The following is a 22,025-nucleotide window of genomic DNA, read 5'->3' as shown; positions in this document are numbered from 1 at the left end:
TCTCTCTCTCCCTCCCTGAAAAAACAAGAACATCTACAACAACAACCAATCTAAATAATATAGGTGTTTTTGTCCTACCTCTAATATTAGTAGTGTCTGATGTATGCAGTATTCACATGATTTTAAATAACGCAGTGTTCCTATGTATTGCATATATTTCAGTTATATTCTACATATTGCTCGACGGGAGACAGGATGACATATTGTGTGCTGATGGGTCTAAATAATAGTCACAATGTTGTCTGGGGTAATTTCCCCCTTTAAGAAACGCGATTTGTAACAAACCCAACAGGCGGCATCAGTGCAACGTTGGATGCTAATTTTCCAGTAGAGAAGAAGAGCACTGACCAATGACTGACGAGATTTTTACGAGTGGTAACGAGTTCAGCCGATTGTGGGCGATGTCATATCCGTGTTAGGTGTAAACCTAAGCGTAACGCTAGCTGTCGAGCTAAGAGTTATTTTTTATCGTTATATTTGTTGCCTTTTTTGATTTATTGGTAGAGCGACCAAAGACTGTATGATATTAAATAATGGTAAGTGTTTAGAAAATACTTTTATTCATATCAAAGATACGATTTAGGAAAGTTAGCTAAATTGATTTGCCCAACGAATAGGTTGCACGGCCCAAACTTCACATCCGCAAGGAGCGTGTTATGATCCAACTCTAGTTAAAGCGTTTAAATATCAGTTCTGTCATATCTGAATATTTTGAATGTAGATTGATTTTACAGCTTTAGTACAGTAACGTAAGCTATCTGACAATTTTTACTTGTAGATGTTGATTTAGCGGATGCTAACTGACTAACTACTATTGGTGCTAACTTTAGCACGTACAGTGATGTTGTGTTTGTGTGTAAACAAAGCAGCTGATAATATTACTCAGAGTTTGTATTTTATTATGGGTGCTGACCAGCCCTACAATTTTCAATAAAGTCTCCATTTCAACACACGAACTTCTCTTTCCAGACTGTACAGGATAAAGGTGCAGCTAACGTTAAATATCGGGCTCTGTAACAGTGCAAGTTAACAGCGTCAGCTGACGTTAGCTATACATTCAACATGACCGCTGCTGCTCGAGTTACAGACGCCAGACACGATAAACTTCTGTCTTTATAGTGTTTTAAACATGATAACATTGTCCAAAGAATACAGAAGCAGGAGAATAAAGAATAGAGACATTGGGTAGAGTATGCTCTGTTTCAGTGTACTGGAGAGCATTGTACCGTGTGACAAGTAGAGACTGCGTAATACAGCAGAGCTCCTCTGCTCAGTGGAATGACAAGTAGCTTCTGATAAACACAGCACACATACACTCAAATCTTCTGCCGCCCTTCCAGCTCAGCTCAGCTCGGCTTAGCTTAGTTATCATTTTGTGTTAAGTAAAGCTCAATCAGTTGTAATGTGATTTGTGATGCGTATTCTGCCTTTCAGGACAGTGATATGTCTGACATAGAGCCTGTGCCAGGGCCGGAGACCAGTAGTATGGAGGGAGAGAACGCACCGCTTTACTGCATCTGCCGGAAACCGGACATCAACTGCTTCATGATGTATGTTCACAACACCACTTCAGTCAGTCCATTATTGTGTATCCATGCAACAATGCACATACCTTACTATCAAATTTTGCTTCCTCCACTGACAGTGGTTGTGATAACTGCAATGAGTGGTTCCATGGCCACTGCATTAACATCACTGAGAAGATGGCAAAGGCAATCCGGGAATGGTACTGCATGAGATGCAGAGGTGAGGAAAAATTCTTCTGTTATCACAGCATTTAAGAGTGCTGTGCTTACCATGAAATATATCACAAACCTTTTCAATAAACATGAAATTGTTGCTTTATTCTCCCTGTTGCCAGATAAAAACCCCTCATTAGAAATAAAGTACAGATCAAAGAAAAACAGAGAGAAGGAATCTGAGCCTGACAGAAGTGAAAAACAGTACAGCACCCCGAGTACTCCAGACTATAAGAGTGAAAGGAGGCGCGGATCAAAAGTAAGTTGTATATCTGACCTAAATGCTTTGTTTTTGCGGAATAATCCAAAGAGCATCGGTACTTAGAAAAATGAGATAACTGGATTTTCCAAATTTAGAGTCTAACATGTAGCCAGTCCTCACTGACATGAACAGCAACATGTACTACTATTAGCATTAGAAAACAACATTTAAAAACATATTTACATAAATCATTTAGACTTTCTTGAAATAACAAATAACGAACAACAGCAAGTTTTTCTTAAGAAATAAAATGCATATAAATAAAATGAGTGATCAAGGGTACTACAAACAGGCTTGGTTTATAGACATTTCAAAGTACAAGCCAGGTGTTGTGTGGAGCAGGGATACAGAAGCTACTTGCAGTGAGTCACATAAAATTGACATGATACACACACACACACACACAGTATAACTTTGTCTCACAGCAATACCAACCCATTTTAAGCATTAGATGAATATTTAGGGTGTTAAACTTTGCACATTGTCTAGATTGCAATTGCTCTTATTGTCTATGTTTTCATTTTCCTCAGGTGAAGCGTTCAGTCCGGATGTGTGGGGAATGTGAGCCCTGCAGACGGACTGAGGACTGTGCTCAGTGTGACTTCTGCAAGGACATGAAGAAGTTTGGAGGCCCCAACAAAATCAGACAGAAGTGCAGGTTTAGGCAGTGTGAGGTCCGAGCCCGGGTAAGTGACTTAATCCGTCTTGTTTTTAAATAAGATTTTTCCATGTGTTAATGATGCATCATTCATATATGACCTTGTTAAGTACAGCTTAAAAAACATAAAGTTGTTTTTAAATCAGAAAGTCAGTAGCTGTGTCTTTTTCCAATCAGATGTATTTCTTCACTTCCTTGTTGTGATGTTGTAAAATGTACAACCCTTTGTTTTTTATTTTTACACAGAAAATGCTGCGTGTGAAGGATGAAGAATTCTCTTTGAGGGAAAGGAGGGACAACTCCTACCACAGACGGAGACGGTACTCTGACGACTACGACAGTGAGGCAGAACTGTATCAGCAGTACAGGGCCGCAGGACTTGATGACAACATGGTAGCAGAACAACTGACGTGCTATTGTTGCATATAAACCTACTCATTTCAACTGCACTCTCTCAGCGACTAGAACATTTATCAGGAACTGCACGTTGCGTGACTGTTTGCTCCTCCCTCACTCAGGCGTGGGCCAGTGATGACGATGATGAGCCGCCATTCAGTCCTGTCATGCGTAAGAAAGCAGTGAAGGTGAAGCACGTCAAGAGAAGAGAGAAGAAGTTCGACAAGAAAGTAAGACTTGTTTCCTCAAGCACCGCCAGATGTGAACAGGCTCAAAAATAGTTACACATCTGGTAAAATCTGGCTTGTTTTCTTTAATCCAGAAGGAGTCCCGTCGCCACAAACAGAAGCAGAAGCACAAGGACAGAAGCAGACACAGTGAGAAGGGGGAGTTGCGAGATAACAAAGGGCAGCGTCAGTGTCTGGGGCCAAGCTGTGTGGAGGTAGCAAGGCCCAACTCCAAATACTGCTCTGAGGACTGTGGCATGAAGTTAGCTGCCAAGTAAGAAATCTCACTTTCACTTGTAATGCGTTAGTGTGTTTCTATTAGGACAGATACTGGACTCTTACTTTGAACAAACAAAGACAAAAACAATATCTTTAGTGCATTTAAATTTATTTTATTTGCTGTTAACTGGAGTTTTTTTTTTTTTTTTGTTTTTTAAACTGCTTTGTTTTATACCTGTGGTTAGTGTTAAGGCACGGTCAAAAACGTTTTGCTTTTACTAATATCATCGGTTTGCATTCAAATGACAGCACTACTGCTCCACCCAGTGTTAGAAGGTTTAAATGCTAGTAAAATGGTGCAGTTGATTACTTTTATTGTCTTTCACACCATTATTCTTGGTGTAATGTCCCATGGATAGTGTCGCTGAGGCTTCCCCCGGCTAACTCAATTAAAATAACTGTAAAGAATTCAACTGTGTGCTCTCTGACCCATAGCCGGATATATGAGATCCTGCCCCAGCGTATCCAGCAGTGGCAGCAGAGTCCCTGCATCGCTGAGGAGCACGGGAAGAAGCACCTGGAGCGCATCCGCCGCGAGCAGCAGAACGCCCGGCTGCGCCTCACCGAGATGGAGCGACGCTTCCACGAACTGGAGGGCATCATCGCCAAGGCCAAGCAGCAGGCGGTCCAGCAGGATGAGGAGGTGAGCTGGCAGCAGCCTGCATGCTTGTTCATTCAATTACACAACAGGTCTTTTTTCATAAGAGTCCCCTGTGGGTCTAGTCAAAGTGAGGCCAGCTGTGAAACTGCAATCTCAGGCAGCCTTTGTTTTTTTGTTTTTTTTAAGCTGCAGAAGAAGAACAGAGGTAACACTTTTTAATAAAATGCTTTCTCTTGTTTGCAGGTGAATGAAGGTGACAGTGAGGACACAGATCTGCAGATTTTCTGTGTGTCTTGTAGTCATCCCGTCAATCCCAAAGTGGCGCTGAGACACATGGAGAGATGTTATGCAAAGGTGATTATTTCTCAAATTAGTGTTTCTGCTTCTAAGCATCAGATCTAAGCACGACCAAAATCATACGAGCTGCTGGTAACATTTCTCTCCCTAATGATTATCTTGACAGTATGAGAGTCAGACCTCCTTTGGTTCCATGTACCCCACAAGAATAGAAGGGTAAGAAAAAGAAAATGCTCTCTTAAGTGCATAGCAATTTTCCCTGGTTCACTTTATTCCCTAACAATTTGTTTTTTCCACAGAGCAACCAGACTCTTCTGTGACGTGTACAATCCCCAAAGCAAAACATATTGTAAGAGGCTTCAGGTTTTGTGTCCAGAACATTCCAGAGATCCCAAGGTCAGTGAGCACTCAGCAGTCATTTGTAAACTCCCAGTATAATTTCAGTGACTCAGTGAAAACTGCCAACCTGGTCTAAAACTTGAAATAGTCATAGTAGTGGCATGTTAAATCCTTAAGTAGTGTTTGAGTGGAGTTGCCCACTTTTCATGTTGTTTTTCTGTCTTGTGGTGTCCAGGTCCCAGTAGATGAGGTGTGTGGGTGTCCTCTGGTGAAGAATGTGTTTGAACTGACAGGAGAATATTGCAGAGTCTCCAAAAGAAAATGCAACAGACATTACAACTGGGAAAAGCTTAGGAGAGCCGAGGTGGACTTGGAGCGAGTCAGGGTGGTAAGTCAAACTTTGCAACCGGTGCTTTGGTTTAAAGGGGCAGAATTTTCCGTTATTTATTGGAAATTTTGTAGCTTTTCAACTGCAAATGCCTCTTGGCCCTTGAGCCACAATGAGTGAAGTGCTGATTTTCTGACTTTCTGGTGCTAAATAGCTTAAAACATTTTTTGGACGCAGTCTTCAGCATTAACTTGTGCTTCTGTTCCCCACAGTGGTACAAGTTGGATGAGCTCTTTGAACAGGAGCGTAATGTCAGGACTGCTATGACCAACAGAGCTGGTCTGCTCGCTCTGATGTTGCATCAGACTATTCAGCATGACCCCTTGACGACTGATCTCCGTAGCAACAAGGATAGGTAGTCGACCCAGTCCACCTCTGTGGATCACTGTACATAATATAGGATTTGAGCATTAAGGATTTAAACTTGTAGAAGAAAACTACCATTTGATGAAAATTGGTTTTCTAACTAGATAATAATTTTAAAGTCTTTGTATGATAATTAACTTTAAGTGGTAAATGGATATATATTTTTTTCTGACTAGTAGAGGAACTACTGCTGACTGAAAACTGCTGTTTTTGGTATGAACTCCCCGAATAAAAGCCTTAAACTTCATCTAGGTGAGGTGTGTCTTATTAATGTACATATTTGTTCTATCATTTCTGTTGGTCTATGTAAATACAATGTGCAGAGGATGCCTTGATTATTATGACTGTTACAGCTGAAACTGAAACTAAACCAAGACGTTATGTTTTCTGTCCACTGACGTGTAGAGATGTTGCAACTAGATGCTGTTAAGACAAATACTGATATGCTGTTAATACACCGCTTGAGGCCTAGCTTTACATGTAACAAAAAGTTTACACCGTACAAAAACACAAAGGCTATACAAACTAGAATTACTGCCTCGCAGTTGTATGTCCCCACCAACCAGTCAAGTTATTCAAATTGGAGAAGTTTGCCTTGAAGTCTTTCTGCCATAAAGTGTTAAAGTGGTCAAAGTTGGGAAAAGGTCTATTTTAACACAAACCATAATCTTTTCCTAAACTTAACTAAGTAGTTCTGTTGCCTGAACTTAACCAAACTGAGATTGAAAACTGAAGCCAGAAAGCTTTTCTGCCAGCAAGGCTTTCTGGACTTCTCCCAACAGCTCAAGTTACAAGAAATATGGTCAAAATCTCCCCTTCTGTTCCTGCGTTATGGTGCTGAATAATGGCCAGAAGTGGTTTTCAGAGCATTATGATGTGAAACCATTGACCATTTGGATATAAACTCTCATCACCTCATTTTATACTATTTGTGTTAAATTGTGTCATAATTTGTGCATTAATTCTTCAGTTATGGCCAAAAACATGTTTTGTGAAGTCACAGTGACCTTTGACCACCAAATGCTTATTGGGAATAACAAAGATACTCGAACTATCTCTGGTAAGAAGTACAGTGACATACTCTAGGTCTGAAATTCAAGTCACATTTCCTGACCAAAACAGAATCAAACCTCCTGAGGAAAGATGTTTTTGATTTATCCATAGGCTACATTTAACCATCTATTACTCATAGGAAGTAAAAACAAAATAGATGTTGTTGAAAGGAAAATCAAAAACAAAGCAAACAGGACTGAAATGCTGAAAAAATATAACATGAAAGGAAAATATAAGTAGATAAAGTTGAGCCATGAAAATAAAAATAGGGAAGTATGGGAAGGGGGTCCAATATACTTGTTCTTCAAGATGCACGGATTCCCATGAATTCTCTGGGTGCTCTGTTACTTCTGTTTGTGTACCCCATGGATGTATTATAAGATGTACTATAAGGTCTTATAATACATCCATGGTGTACCCCTGCCGTGGTGAAAAGCCGCCTTAAATGATGCTGCCGCAAGGAGTTGTGGGACGGCATTATCTCCTTTCCTTTCATAAAGGATGGTCATATGTGTCCTACGCTTAAGGTGATAAGATAGGAACCACTGAAGCAGCTCTTCTCAATGTTTAGAGAACTCCACCAGCTCTTATCACGGCGGCCACTTAGATACTTCCGGGTCATGTCACGCAGAAACCTTCCCAAGCAAAATAATCTTTTTACACAAATTAACGTTTTTTAAACATTTGAAGAAATTCCCTCCCTTCTAGAAATATTGCGTTTCAGAGCATGGGACGGACGGACAACCCTTAAAACAACGCACGGAGGCATAAAAAGAGACACAAAAATATTAGTTATTTCTGATTTGTTGATTGGCTGAATATCATACAGTTTTATTTACACAGTTTTATACGAAGATCGATTAGACTGTGTTTTTTCAGCACAAATAAAACAATGAATACTCGACAGCCAATTTTTGTAAAATGTTTACAGATTTTACAGCACTGATGCCTTCAAGTGCAAACATTTAATACTGTTTACACAAAGGGACACGCTTTACATGACCACAGATAAACGGTAAATAATGGTTTCCAAGGTGTCTGTTATATAGTCACGCACTGACAACAACGCTGTTAAGACAACCTCAGGCTTTTCCACCAGCATGGGAAAACAACACATTCCTAATGATGTGGTGTGATCACATTTATTTTCTTTCCAACGAGCAGGAACGCAGCAAAGTTAAATGACAACGATGATAAATCGAAGACGGTGAGAGTGGGATGAGAGAAGTCCCCCCCTTCTGTCCTCACCGCCGTCTCTGTTGACTGGCCAAGTGTTTGTTGTTTTCCACTTTTCTCTCCTACCAGAATGTTTGAAATGATGTAATGTTGTACTAGTATTTGAAACGAGTGAGCAACGATTAAAATTAAAAATGTGTAATTGAATAATAATATATAAATAATATATGAGATAAATAATAATAATACAACCGTATTATCAAAATACTGTATTGCTGGCTGGCTATAACTCAGCTAAAATGGCCTAACTGTTGTTCACAATGATGATGAGCAGTACTAATCTATAGTAGAAGAAAATAAAGTACATTTCAGAGTGGTTATTGTAGCACAGTAACATGAGACGCTGAAACGGAGTTTTTTTTTTTTCTAAATAAATTACAGTGGCTCCTTTGCATTGTGATTCTACAGACATTTAAATCAAAAGCAACCAAGGCAGCGTATTTGTTAACGGAAAGGCAGATGTTAAATGCACACGGCGGTGTGTGATGCTGCCGGTTCCCCCTCTGCAGGCAGGTTCAGAGCCCACACTCATGGCCTACGCGGATTTGCATCTTTGCCATCTCGCCTTCTTTTGTCCTCCCACCGTTTGCGTTCAGTGTTGCTTGGTAGCTAGCTAACTTAGCTCTACCTTGTGAAGTGAAGTAGTGTATGTTGTGAGTAGAGTGCCAAGCATTTGGGGAACATTACCCTAGAGGTGTGTGTGTGTTTGTTGGCCCACCTAACCGCAAACATTTGCAAAGCGATAGCGACACACAGCTCTGAACTGAAAGGAGTCATTTTAATATAGTGGCACTGCAACCATGTTTGGGGAACGCTACAGCTAGCGGTAGCTAACGCTACTCTCGTTTCCACTTTCAGTGCTTCCTCTCCAGCTGCCCTGCGTGAGTGGCTCTGACATCGCACTGCTGGTAATGTGTGATGAAATGCGTTTTAAGAAATCATCGGAATCCCTGCCAGAGAATCAGAGCACTTTCTGTAGTAACAGCACCTAGGACAGTTGAGGTTAGCTAGTGTCGCTAACATTGCATTTGCCGGCTAACATTTGCTACACTCCAATGCTAGCTAATTGACAACTGTGGAAGGCATATATTAATGGAAGCTAGCTGCCGTTTAATAGAGGGAATAACGCCACACCCGGTCTCTTAAGTTAGTGTATGTTGTAAATAATGAATATCTGCTTTTGCAGTCATTGCAATTGTATAAAAACAGCAGTTCGTGGTTTAAAGCTAACATTACTATAACACAATATCGACCAAGGCTAACTTGATAGATTGCACTGGGCGTATGGTGTGTTTAATCACTGTTATCATATCCTTGTTTCTAGGTCCTGTCATGACCACCTGAACGGCCGTTATCCTTCGGTCTGCCCGGTTGATCTGTCAGCCCAAACCTCAAAGGCCAGGCTTAAGTGGCACAATCCACGGACAGTCTGACTTTTCACCACTTTAAATGGGATGCAAGATCTGCTGTAGAGGACATCTTATTTGTCTCCAGGAAACAACTGCCCGCTGTTTGAAGCCTGAACTGGTGCATCAATGAACGAGGAACCGCTTAAGAGCCCGTTCCCTGGCAAAGAGCCTGTGGAGGAAGATGTGGGACAAAGCACTGAAAAGCAGGGCAGCAGAGAGGAAAACACCTCTGAGGCAGTACCATCACAGGAGCCCTTGGCACCCTCAGAGAGTCCGCATACAAAAGCAAACCCCGGTCCAAACCCTGTAGAGGAAACCCCTGGAGTGGCAAAGGACGGGGCAAAGGACGAGACAAAGGACGAGGCAAAGGCAGGGGCAAAGGTTTGGGCAAAGAAAGAGGCTAAGCATGAGGCAAAGGACGAGGCAAAAGCCACTGGTGGTGAGCCTCCTGTTGACTGGTTCGAGCCCCTTGAGGAAGATGATGATGCCAATAGCATTGGTAGCTTGGCAGGAGAAAGTGAAAAGAGTGAAAGCGTGGCAGGCAGTGAGAAGGCCTTCAAAAAGATACATCAGTAGGTTGAATAATGTTCTGTGTCAATCTGTGGTCGTATAATTACAATGCAATAACACTGTAATCTGATAATCAAGAGCATCGTGTTTGGATTAGATTTAGAATTTTCTGAACATGTGAAAAAGTTCAGGACAAATGATTACCTTTACCACGATAGAGCCCACAGTGGCGTGGTGCATATGTGGTACGATGCTGTTCAAGTTCCCCGACTCAATTCAACAAGGAGCATATTCAAATAAAGGCAATTGTTACAAGTTAAAGTACACTGGCAAGAGGGTTACAGTTGATGGCAGCTTGTTAGTAAGTGGAGTGTGTATCACATGAAAATTGAATGCAGTATTGCTTTATTACATCTTTCCTTAATGATAATATAAGATAAGTTACCTGCAAACTCTCATTTTTTGAGGGCTCTTGGAGGCAGATGGAGGCAACTTTGCCTGCATCTGTTGATAACAAATTAACACACAACGCAACATAGCTTATCATATCAACATTTTCTCAAATGGCCTGTTGTTTAGTCTTTTCCCCATGTAGTATACACATTTCTAACATGTATAATTTCCATGTCCTCTTTTGAATACAGGCTTCATATTCCCCGTCGTAAGCGATCACATCCTGACGAGGGATGGGAGGAGTGGCCAATACTCGGAGAAGGTTGGAAACGCAAAGAAGTTGTTCGGCGCTCAGGCAGCAGTATTGGCCAGAAGGATGTGTATTACCTAAGGTAAATACTGTCTAGTAGGAGAAAAAAATCCCACTGTGCAGAGAGCAGAAAATATTTAGTGACCATTTTATTAGTCACACCTGCACAGTCTATTGTAATCCATTACAACTGTTCCGCCATAAAGTCTACTTCTATATTGTTCAGTTTTTGTTGAGGTATTAATTCATATGATATGTTGTAGTGTGAGGTCATAGTGTGTGGTGGTGCTGTGCTGGACTGCAAGAGGTGTTTCTAATATTGCTCCCCTCATGTATGTAAATAGGGAAGACAAACAAACAGAAACATCTCTCAATATAATTGAGTCCAGTACAACCTCACCTTTAACTATGAACTCAGTTATTAATGTGTAATTGAATTTACACATTTCAGACAATGTCAACAAAAATTGAACATTGTACGAAAATTGAACAACATTCATACTTATATATTACACTTTTTTAGCACTTCTGACTCTGCTTTTACTCACTGCTTTTTATACCTTACTCAGTTTGTAGCAGTCAGACAACTTTGTGCATCAGGGCTGGGCAATATGACAAAATAATCAACAGAATAATTGTTCATATTTATCTTAAATCATAAATTGATAATTATAATACATCTTAGGGATGTGGTAAATATTTGCTGGTTTAATTATCTAAATGGGCAAATTTGCTGCAAAATTGTGCGTTTTCCTAGTTTTTTGACATTTTATTGGCTGCCAGTCAAAAACAGGCTGCTGCACACACAGTGTACTCACACTCACACACATGCACCGCCATAAAGTCAGTGTGCAACAGTAGTTTAAATTGACCAACAAGCTGACAGACCTGTAGTGTGTAGTGTGTCAGCGTTACATATTTTGACAGACAGACTGTTGATGACAGTAGCCTACTGAGGTTGTGAGCTCCCAGCTCACATTACGAGCTGTCACTATGTTAGCCTGAACAAGCTAACATTAGCCTACACCAGTCTTGGCATGATTTTTTTTTTTTTTCCCCAGCAAGTTGTAGCGCACCTGTTGCTGCACCTGTACCTGCTGCTGTTGTACATGTTGTTGTTATTGTTTACTGTGCCTGCCTTTTTCTCTTTGAGTTTGATGTCAGATAAGAACGCTTGTAAGGTTATTATACTGCCCTCATCAGTCCTGGAAGAATCACGTCTCCAGCACCTTTGGTGCTGCAAAAAACCAAGTGACAACACATTTTCAGAATTTTGGGACTGACTTGGTACAGAAGTATCAGTTCTCATGACAGCTTTATTAGTTGCAGCCCTAATAAATAAGGTGTTCATCCAGCTCTTTGCAGTTGTAACTGTTTTTCTCCATCACAGTCCACAAGGTGATCGAGTGAGAAGCAGAGTAGAACTGGCTTCAGTGCTGGAGGGACTTCTTGACTTGTCAAACTTTGAATACAAGTCAGGAAAGTTCTACGATGGCGAAGCACCACCCATAAGAATTCGAAACAGAGTGAAGGTATTGGCCTCTTTCATCCCTTAAAACATTTAAGATGTGTATGTCTTGCAGTTAGTTTTCCTCACTTTCTTGTCCATTAGAGAAAGATCCGGGAGCGTTCTTCTTCAGAGTCCAGCTTCGTAGAGAGAGGAGAGGGCGCTGACACACCTGACTCTCACCACAGGCTCACCCCCAGCCAGGGGCCCAAAACCGTCCACTCCAACCAGACAAGCCTCTCCTTGCACAGTACAGTGGGAACACCAAACCCAGTCACTCGCGATGAGGATCCACCAGCAGAAGATAAAATCAGACTTCCCCTTCCCTCATCATCCAAACCGCTCCCGCTCCCCTCCATAAATGGAGAAATTGGGACAGAGGACAGCACTCTGTGAGTCCATTACTTCACTTCATATTTCAATTATTTAACCATATCATTAAAAACTACTGCGGTAACTAACAGGAAACTTGAGTATTTCCATTTAATCATAATGGTTTACATGATCATATTTCTCTGCAGAGTCTGTGCCAGATGTGGTATTTCCTTCACAGGCACATGGTATGACAAACAGAGGAAGAGGCCCTGTTGTCCCTCTTGTTGGGGTATGCCAGTGCATGCATTATACTATTTAAATTATCATAATGCCAAAATGTGTCAGAGATAGGAAAAAAATGATGTTCAAGTATCTGTGGTAGGGTAAAAGATGCACCTTCTTACAGTTTGACTCATCCTACACTGTTTGTTTATTTTGAATTCCAGCAGCCTCAAAGACGAAGGAGCATCCGATGATTCGATTCAGAAAGGTAAAGCTTTGTCTGTCAACTGGATGTTTACATGAACATCTACATTTTAGTCACTTTAACAAGCACATGGTCCACTGGAAACTAATAACAGAGTAATAAAACCACGGATTCAGGATTCCCACATTGTGCGTATATGTTATTTATAAGAGGACAGTGACTGAACATTTGTGAAAGTTCATTTGTATCTTACATGGAGAAAAGGTGCATAACAAAATGTAAAATCATATTCTCCAGCACTAAGAAGACAGAATTAGGCTGCTGATGGATGTGTTGAAATGTGTTAGAACAGTGATTCCCAACCTGTGGGCTGCGATGGTTTTGCAAGTGGGACGACAAATAATTAGCAAAACTGTACACTTTTGGTGAATAAATGTAATTTTTTTAAAATTATGTAAATAATGTTTTAAAAAGAAATTATCTTTAAAAAAAAAAACAATTGTTTTTCTTTTTTTCCAGTATTAAGGCATATCACTGTGATTTGCCAATGATAGGAACCTGGACCATATCATATACTTGTTTGCTGTCTCAGGCCACACTACTACATTTTCTAACAGCATTTTGAAATAGAGACGACCTCCGTCCAGACGAACATTTTAGCTTCGTATTAGAAACCATCTGCATCCATACTATGACACCTGAAAACACCTACATACATGATCATTTATGCACACTGGCTGTACACAGTTTTCAAATTAAAACGGGTCCAGCAGCATTTCCAAAAGTCTCCTTTCTCGGGTTTGAAAACTCTAGAGCAGTGTGGATAGGAGGCGACAACGTAGCTAAAGAGATGTGTTTTAAAAGTAAAACTTAGCAGTGTGGACGTAGCCTCAATGTGATGCACGTTAAAAGATTACATCCATGTCAAGAGACAGATGGTGAATCGACAAGTAACAGCTCCCCTTGCATGTTTCCCCTGCTTTCAGTTCAGCCATAGCAATAAAAAGTGCTGTGAGGACGCGTTATTTGTATATTATTATATTATTATTGGTCCCCATATTGTTATGGGGTTGGACATGGGCCACCAACATTTTTGAGATTTTCAAGTGGGCCATGAGTTGGAAAAGGTTGGGAACCACTGTGTTATAAAACACAAATAAAATCTGCCTTTCCTTCTTGTTCATGTCAACTGCAGTGGATTCCCTGTGGGCAGTGTGTGGGATGCCACAACACAATGAATTGCGGCCAGTGTGCCAACTGCAAGCATGGACTGCAGAGCCCTGAGTCCCGGAAACGCATATGCCGGAAACGCAGATGCGTATGTCCTATTCGCAAGGTAAGCTGACAGCTGCACAATAGTTATTGTTTATTCTAATGTTTATTGCTTATGTTACTTTTGCATTCATGCCCTTTGATTCTGTTTGGTACATCAGGGTCCTGGAAGTGGAAGCTTCCTACCACAGAGGCCTTATAATGACATTCCTGAAACCTTTGATGACACATGTATGAGTTTTCAGGTAAGAGGAGCTTCTGTAATTCATCCAGTTGTGGACTTTTACTGTTTTTGCTGGAAGGTGTCCCAACAACCATTTTTAAGTCAGTATTATTATTGTATCTGATCAAAATTTAATTATATTTGTAGAAGCAGAAATCCTTCATATACACCTATTGTTGGTCACGATTATTATATTCATCCACAGGTTTACAGTCAGTGTCAGATTTGTTTCAGTTATTTCACATTTAAATGCAGCCTGTGTGCACTGTTAACAGTGTAATCATGCACTGCAACTTTGACACTGAAAGATTCATTTAAATTCTAAACAACAACTCTTTTATTTTACAGAGTGAAGTTGCAGACTCGCAGGTAACTTTTTGTGATGTCAGATAAAATTCTATCTGTATTCATAGTGCTCAGTATTATTGCAATAACTTTACCCCCACTCTCACTGATAATGTTTTATTGACGCAGCACCCGAGTCTCAAAAGCAGTGACACAGAAAACTTCTCGGTCAATGTGGATGTCGATGATGAGGATGATATGTCAACTGACGACGATGATGATGTGAGTGTTTTTTTTAAAGACATGATTATCTAAAGCGATTAGAATAAACCACAGATTTGGAACAGCGACCCTCTGACCCTCTTTGAATAGCGGCTGGTGAAAGATAATTAGAGTTTCTCAGTTTCTCCATGGTTGTGTGGTTTTTCAAATTAATTTCTTGCACGTCAGCTGTTATCAACGTTCGTTTTTCGTTGCTCTTAGAGTTGATAAAATTGCGTAATCATTGCTCATTTGTTCACTTGTTTGTGTTATAATGCCTTCATGTTCATGCTAAATTCTCTTATTGTTCTTGTTTACAGTGGCATAAGAAGAGGAAGCGACGCTCCTGTGGAGAATGTAAGGCCTGTCTCTGCAGGAAAGACTGCGGCACTTGTGATTTCTGTATAGACAAACCCAAGTTCGGAGGCAGCAACAAAAAGAGGCAGAAGTGTCGTCTGCGGCAGTGTCAGAGACAGGCAATGGTAAGACCACACCAGTTTTTAATGAATTAGTTGTTTCTTGCAGTAGAAACTTAGAAAGCCGTTCATTGTATTGCAAAAAAATACAATGCAATTTAGAGTGCTACTCCAACTGGTGCCACAATCAAAAGAAACAGACACACACACACATTCCAAACCGGTTAAAACAATAATAAATAAGTAGATAATTGTAAAAGTGACTATAAAGACAGATAGGAAAAAAAAGTGTTGAAGAATCAAGTGATGTCTGTGGAAAAAAACAGGTTTTGAGTCTATTTGTCCGGGTCTTGAGTGACCTGAAGCGCCTGCCAGAGGGCAACAGGGCAAACAGGTAATATCCGGGAAGTTGCTAATGAAGCAACAGTGTTGGATTTAAATGATTCTGTGCTTATATTTGACAGAGACACTTGCTGCCCTCGCAGATTGGACAAGGAGAATATGGGCCAGATGGTCCAGTGCTGCCGGGCAGACCTAGACCTCACTACACATACAGTCGCAAGTCAGGTTTCAAGAAAAACAAAGGACCACATGTTAGCTTGGACTTCACCGACAACGAAGATGATGACAGTAACTTACAAGCAGTGAGTGCACAAAGCCTCTGTTGTTAAAATCTTTTTGCTTGTAGTGAATGTTTTTTTTTTTTTTTAAAGGAAGTTGCATTCTCCTGCAGACAAAACATTTGATAAAAGGTTCATTTATTCATGTTGTGCTGTTTTAGATGAGTTGGAGCTCGGAGCCTGCCAGCGGTAGCAAACACAATGAAGTGAATGTGAGAAACCACCAATCATCTATGCAGGTTTGTAGATAGATTCTTATCTGCACATTTTTGTCCGCTAAAGCTAATCTCCAAACCAAACAGAATGTCAACTGAATTTTGTCTCTCAGCAGCTGAATTATTCAAATTTCGCACAGAGGAACGGACTGCCTGACAGAGTCCCTCACATCAGCAACCATAACAACTGTCAGCTAGTAAGTTTCCATCCTTCCACCTCTTTTGTTTAGTGATAATGCACCAGTTTCTCTGCCCTAGGAAAAGAAACGTGTAATGTTGCTTTTTGCTTGTGATGTGCCGCAGCTCTGATTTAGATATTTGCACCTTTCTGCCTGATGGTGGACTCATTCTTGCTGTTCATTGCTTAATTGTATTAGACCTGCATGATCATGAGCCATCATGGCCGTCTGTTTACACTTCCCCTCACGAATGCTTCTGGCACCTTGTCCATTTCCTTATATATCTGTTGACATGCTGTTCTTTGGCCTGTGGCTCTGGCTCTGCTCAGTGATTCCAGGCCTGGATCCAGACTCTGTTTGACCAGTTTTTCTTTTTACCTGTGTACGGTGATGCCATCTGCATCTCTAAATGTTCCATTGATTCATCTTTTTGCATCAGGTGTGGTTGTGTAGATTTCTGTTTTCTTGCCTCAGGTTGGAGTGGCATGTGACGGCACACAAGTAACTTTTTTAGGACATTTTTTTCTTTATTGGACAGTTTGACAGTACAGATACAGACAGGGAACATGGAGAGAGAAAGAGAGGGGTATGGCGTGACAATGGCCCATGGAGACGTTGCAGTTATATGGCATATGTCTGAACCACTTGGCACCAGGCCACCCACAAAAGTTAATTTGATATCCTTGTAAAAGATGCATATCGCTGCCAAGCTGTTTGCTCTTTCTACTTGTCACCCCTCTCTTCTTGGCCGTCCCTCAGTTTGTTCTCGTGGTCGCTTGTTTCGCCTTTCACGATCACAAGAAAATATCTCATGCTCCAAGACACATTACCAGCACTGTAGCAGTCAGTCAGTGTGTTATTTGTGACTTAGCTGTACAAACTAAGAGTAACATCTAGGGTAGATTTTATTTGATCCTTATTTGATCAGCGTTTTTCCCAGTTAAGTAACCCTAAGCTCAAAAAAATCATATTTACAAATCTTACCCTGTGCTGTCTGACAGTATCGTATACAGATGGGTGATGAATGAAAGTAAAAACCTGAATAAATGAATGGAGAAACATAACAAATGCAAATGCTTCCACGCAGATGCACTGCAAGGTACAATTAAGCAATTAACTTGTAGCAGGTCTAAAAATGTTGAGCAGACCCAGTTGATTCAGATTTTGTATCAAGACAGAAAGAGGAAAGGATCTAAGTGACTTTGAAGGAAAGTTCATTGTTGGGACACAGGTGGCAGCAGCTTCAGTCACAGAGATGCTCAGCTGGCTGCTGTTTATTGGAACAGTGACTAAAGTGACGTCTGCATTTAGATCTATGGGAAAGACGTCAGTAAATAGGGTCAGAAATTGTGTTTGACACAGCAACAACAGAGAGGGATGTTATAGGAGGGCTGCAGTGCACAAACCCCTCATTACAAAGATCATCGACATTTGAGAGTTCAGTGGTGTAAAAACCAGAGGCACTGGTCTACAGAGATGTGGAAAAAGTGATGTGGTCAGATGTGTCATCCGTCATCATATTCTTGACAGGTGGGCGAGAGCATGTGTGGTGTACACCAAGAGAACGGTACAGGCCTGAATGGTCTGTACCTACAGTGAGGGGATCTAGTCTCTGTTATGTTGTGGGGGCATTTTGGTCCACTTGTTTCCTTAGAGGGAAGCATCACTGCAAATCAATACAAAGTTGTTCTGAGTGATCACCTTTATCCTATGATGAAACATTTCTATCCTGATTTTTTTCTTATTTGATTTGTCCTTTTTCGTGGATTATCAGTCATCTGTGAAGCATTTTGAACTGCACTGTATGTAAAGTGCTATGCAAATTTGATTGATTGATGGGTGCGGTCTCTTCCAGGATGACAATGGCCCCATCCACAGGGCATGACGGGTCACTGAATGGTGTGATGAGTATGAAAATGATGTGAATCATATGCTGTGACCTCCACAGTCACCAGATCTCCACCTAAACACCTAAGGGAGATTTTGTACCGACATGCTCTCCACCAGCATTATAAAAACATCAAATGATGGAATATCTCTATCTCCAATAGAACGCATTGAAACTGTTCTGGTGTCACATGGTGGCCCAACACCTTACGCAGACACTTACACTTACTGTTGGTTTTCCTTTCATTTGTGTCCAGTCTGTATAGAATATCAATAAGAGGTTAAATGGTTGTTGTCACATGCTCCACCTCTTCTTGCAAATACAAAAATGTATCGTTTATGTTGTTTAGTATTGTGTGCAGTTAAAGGCTGTGAAATTAGGCCCAATATTCTTTGTTCTACTGCAAATACTGAAAAACTCTGCCCCTAGTTTGCATCAAATGTAATGTCTTGACTGGTGATGAGGCAGAAATATAGACACACTTTTAAATTGAGAAAAAAAAATCCTGTGCTAAATCCTAAAAAATCCAATCCTAAACCCACTTCATGCTGATGAGACCTGAACTTACTTTCTGCCCGGCAGCCAACAAATCTCTGTAAATCATCTTGATCTTCTCAGCCCTTCATTTTCTCTCTGTTTGGACCACTCTCCCATGTTGACCACTTGAATCCCTGCTTCACCTCCATGTCCAAGTCTGCTTGAAAGGCGCGGCGTTTGTGAACGAGGGATTGCAAGTGTTGCTCATCACTGTCAGTTACTCTTGTGTTACATTAGTGGGTGCTGAGTTCTATATATCGGCCATGTCAGCAACCTGTTATGTAATTAACGTTGTCCACATGAACAATTTTTTTTTTCAAACAAACATCCACTCACTAGGTCTTCAACTCACTTGTGTTCCACTCAGTGGAGATGCAGGTACAGTGTAACAGTCTGGCTCGCTTTTAGAGGTTTTTAATTTTATTAAGATTTGATCCATGGTTCCTGATCTAACACAAACAACATTTACATTTGATCTCATTCTCTGCAGTTCAGAGCTGATCTCATACAATTTGATACAGCTGTGATTTCATTTTACTTGATCTGAAGTTTGATTATAATTTGATATTTTAAATTATACATGAATTACAGATAGAGCTTTGACTGACAGGATTTTTAATTAAAAGTTTAGCTCTTGATTTCACCCTTGCTGATCCAGGAGCAGCTAAGCAGATGGGATGCAGAGAGATTGCACGCAGTCAGAGATGGTCAAAAGCATGTTGAAGAAGAGGAAGAGGAAGAGGAAGAAGAGGAAGAGGAGTTGCCCATGGTAAGAGTCCTAGTTCTGTGGATAATGTCAGAGAATGTAAAAACATTGTGTATTTGTTTTCACACTGTTGTCGTCTGCAGATCACGCAGATCTTCAGTTTGGCTGATAACCCTGCAGGGAGTGGTGCGGATGTAGAAAACCAGCTCATGAAACTGCTACACTCTTTACGCTCCTCTGTACTGCCAATACTGTGGTATGCCATAATGGTGGAGGGCCCGCAGCTGCAGCTCATCCAGTGTTCGAAGCAGTCCAGCATGACGGACACCATGGTGCTGATCGACCCAGGCTTCTGCTATCAGGTCACCGTCCAAAAGCAGCCGCTGCTCCCCACCCACCCACTCTACGACAACTACCCACAACACTTAACCTCAGTAACTGAGGTGGTCAATCTGCTTTTGGGCCTGGAGAAATATGTCGTGTGCCAGGGCCTGCCCCCCAAAGAGCCTTCACTTAATAAAGACCCAATCATACTTGAGCGGGCATCAACATGTGATTTCTTGGTTAAGAGGAATGTGAGCATCTGTACTAACTGCAGAGCGCTGCGAGGATTTTAAGTCCAGCACAGACAGAAGAAAATCTCTGATCACATTGGAAACCACAGATTCTCTGGTGCAACTTTGTGCCATCTATTTCTTTTTGTTCTGTTACAGATTTATTTTCCGTTTTTAGTGCTAGGCAGTAATATATATATGACATTCTCCAGCTTTACCTCTGGACTGTATTAGTATGATCTGATTATTTGAAGGATCACCAAAGGCATTCCCAGAGCTGTAACCGGCGTTCTTCAGTTGTTGGTTGGTGGAGAATTTTCTGTTGTGACTGTTATGTCAGAGTCTGGGCTTTGTGATGGGTTTGTAGACCCCCCCCCCCCAAAATTGAACAGAAATTTGAAGTAATTAAACCCACTTATCATTTCACCAGCGACACTGGCCATCACAATGCTGTCCTGCTACCTGTGTATTGTGATTGGAATCAAAAAGCAGACTCCAGTTTTTTTGGGGGACAAAATAAGTTGTCTTTGCCTCTTACCCACGTTTTCAATTTTCAATTCTCAAGTTCTCAATTTTATAGTAAATTATATGATCAAGCCACCAGTTTCACTTGCTTTATTAATGTTCGCTTGACTTGAAGCATTTTGGTGATGTTCTTCTTTGTTTATCCTCTACATTTAGCAACAGTATCAATGATTCATGAGACATTTTGATAATTTTCCGAGCAATACTGACTCTAACTTAATGTTTAAGCCTCTATATAAGTATATTGAGACAAAAAGGAGACAGGAAAATATGCCTTGTATACTATACTCTGATTTCATTAGACAGATTACACTGCGTATAGAAATGCATCCACCCCCCAAGCACCTCTTTCAAATTTTTCATCATTAATCATCAGAGGGGCAACCATTGGTTCCAAAGGTCACACAATATGATTTAACAAATTTACAACAAAAAGGCTGAAAATTAACAATTGAGAAGGATACAAGAGCATTTGAGTGCGCTCAATATCCCGTGAGGCTAAAGGTCAAGTCATGATGACCCACATGGCTCCATGGCTGAGACAGGCTTCGGACAACAACTGTTGCTTCAACAGTTGTAGTTTTATGTCAGAGGCAAAGAGAAAGCCACTGTTCAAAACAATACTCAGGACATCTGAGGTGGTGGTTGCCAGAAGTCATGTGGGAGACTGACAGCAAGTTAAGTAAGCTTCTGTGTCTGACTGGCTCCTGGAGTCCAGACATCAGGTCTCTCAAACGTTTACTGCTGCCCACACAACCTGACATACCCTGAGGTGGAGTTTTGCAGTGAATAATAAGTACCTCTACATAGTATTGACTTGAACGCGGTTAATACTTAAGCTTTTATGTAGTTTGAGTTACATACATTATTTGTAATCATCAAGGTCAAATTTATATCAGAGTATTTTTCAGATTACTCCTGTCAAAAGCCTAATTCTGTCCAATCTCCCCCTTTGTTTTTAAAAACGATGTTAAAAGAAAGTTTGGCAAACTTTTTAAAGGCATCATATTTACAATGCAGTTGAATTGTTTTATTTTTTTATTATTTTTTATTTTTTTACATTTTTAAAATTAACATAGCTGTCTTAGACCATTTTTAGTTGAAACATGAGAAAAAGGTGACGGTCATCATCATTTCTGGCTGTGGATGCTGCTTTTGCACTGAGTAAGACACTGGCTGGTTTGGACTGGTAGGTCAATATTTTCCAAATTATATCTGGTGAAAACTGGTGTTGTGGGCTAAAGTCATGATGACATTGTTTTTCCATTTCTGCTCTTGAGTAGTAATGATGGTAGTTCAATTTGTATTTTAAAATTTTTGATGACTTTTGTTTAAATTATGTAATAATTCAATTCCCCATTTATTATCAGTAATGTGAAAGGTCATGCATTCTTACCATATATCAGATTTATTTTTTTTATCTTGGTTTCCTCAAGTAACTGTGCAAATATTCACATGTCCGGGATCTGTTGATAATTCTTTTTAAAATTATTGTTAGTCTTTGAATTAAAACATGTTTAAATAAATGATACAGATGGTTTCTTTCCTGACTAGGTCTTTTTGAAGGCAGGGTGCAAATAAACTGTTTTCAATGATTCCTTTTTCATTATGTTCATGAAGTCTGTCTGATGG

The 22,025-nt window shown here is 40.5% G+C and overlaps 2 protein-coding genes across 11 annotated transcripts; both read left to right on the top strand.

Annotated features, from left to right (window-relative positions):
* Window positions 1-396: 396 nt before the first annotated feature.
* On the top strand, window positions 397-5,799 carry cxxc1b (CXXC finger protein 1b). The gene is made up of 14 exons (XM_071493218.1): window positions 397-536; window positions 1,435-1,550; window positions 1,646-1,746; window positions 1,862-1,998; window positions 2,532-2,687; window positions 2,906-3,052; window positions 3,178-3,285; window positions 3,378-3,556; window positions 3,997-4,204; window positions 4,406-4,516; window positions 4,626-4,675; window positions 4,759-4,855; window positions 5,034-5,186; window positions 5,399-5,799. Exons 1-14 carry the CDS (start codon window positions 534-536, stop codon window positions 5,543-5,545), a joined length of 1,713 nt encoding a protein of 570 aa, XP_071349319.1. The 5' UTR covers window positions 397-533; the 3' UTR covers window positions 5,546-5,799.
* A 2,557-nt stretch (window positions 5,800-8,356) lies between these two features.
* On the top strand, window positions 8,357-21,988 carry mbd1b (methyl-CpG binding domain protein 1b). 10 transcript variants are annotated; one of them, XM_071493138.1, is made up of 18 exons: window positions 8,362-8,535; window positions 8,700-8,749; window positions 9,166-9,822; window positions 10,405-10,545; window positions 11,854-11,995; window positions 12,076-12,362; window positions 12,492-12,574; window positions 12,732-12,775; window positions 13,908-14,048; window positions 14,146-14,229; window positions 14,556-14,576; window positions 14,682-14,774; window positions 15,074-15,235; window positions 15,634-15,813; window positions 15,951-16,028; window positions 16,118-16,201; window positions 19,240-19,377; window positions 19,458-21,988. In XM_071493138.1, the coding sequence occupies exons 3-18, from the start codon at window positions 9,377-9,379 to the stop codon at window positions 19,929-19,931; spliced, it is 2,598 nt and encodes an 865-aa protein (XP_071349239.1). In that variant the 5' UTR covers window positions 8,362-8,535; window positions 8,700-8,749; window positions 9,166-9,376; the 3' UTR covers window positions 19,932-21,988. The 10 variants fall into 10 exon arrangements, with proteins under 10 accessions (XP_071349244.1, XP_071349243.1, XP_071349241.1 ...); XM_071493143.1 differs by having other exon boundaries at window positions 8,357-8,749; window positions 15,655-15,813; XM_071493142.1 differs by having other exon boundaries at window positions 8,360-8,749; window positions 12,735-12,775.
* Window positions 21,989-22,025: the final 37 nt, after the last annotated feature.

Source organism: Trachinotus anak, unplaced genomic scaffold (genome assembly GCF_046630095.1).
Source record: "Trachinotus anak isolate AG129_WGS33_773 ecotype Australia unplaced genomic scaffold, CSIRO_AGI_Tana_v1 ptg000013l, whole genome shotgun sequence".
NCBI classification, from domain to species: Eukaryota; Metazoa; Chordata; class Actinopteri; order Carangiformes; family Carangidae; genus Trachinotus; species Trachinotus anak.
Note: the sequence above shows the minus strand (reverse complement) of the source record. Positions and strands in the feature narration are given on the sequence as shown.

Excerpts from the sequence above, each read along its gene's own strand:
- cxxc1b (XM_071493218.1), top strand. Across the intron at positions 1,551-1,645 it reads GACATCAACTGCTTCATGAT|TGGTTGTGATAACTGCAATG; the intron begins GTATGTTCACAA and ends CTCCACTGACAG. Across the intron at positions 4,517-4,625 it reads TGGAGAGATGTTATGCAAAG|TATGAGAGTCAGACCTCCTT; the intron begins GTGATTATTTCT and ends TTATCTTGACAG.
- mbd1b (XM_071493139.1), top strand. The coding sequence starts at position 9,377 with ATGAACGAGGAACCGCTTAAGAGCCCGTTCCCTGGCAAAGAGCCTGTG. Across the intron at positions 10,546-11,853 it reads AAGGATGTGTATTACCTAAG|TCCACAAGGTGATCGAGTGA; the intron begins GTAAATACTGTC and ends TCTCCATCACAG. Across the intron at positions 12,363-12,491 it reads GGGACAGAGGACAGCACTCT|AGTCTGTGCCAGATGTGGTA; the intron begins GTGAGTCCATTA and ends ATTTCTCTGCAG.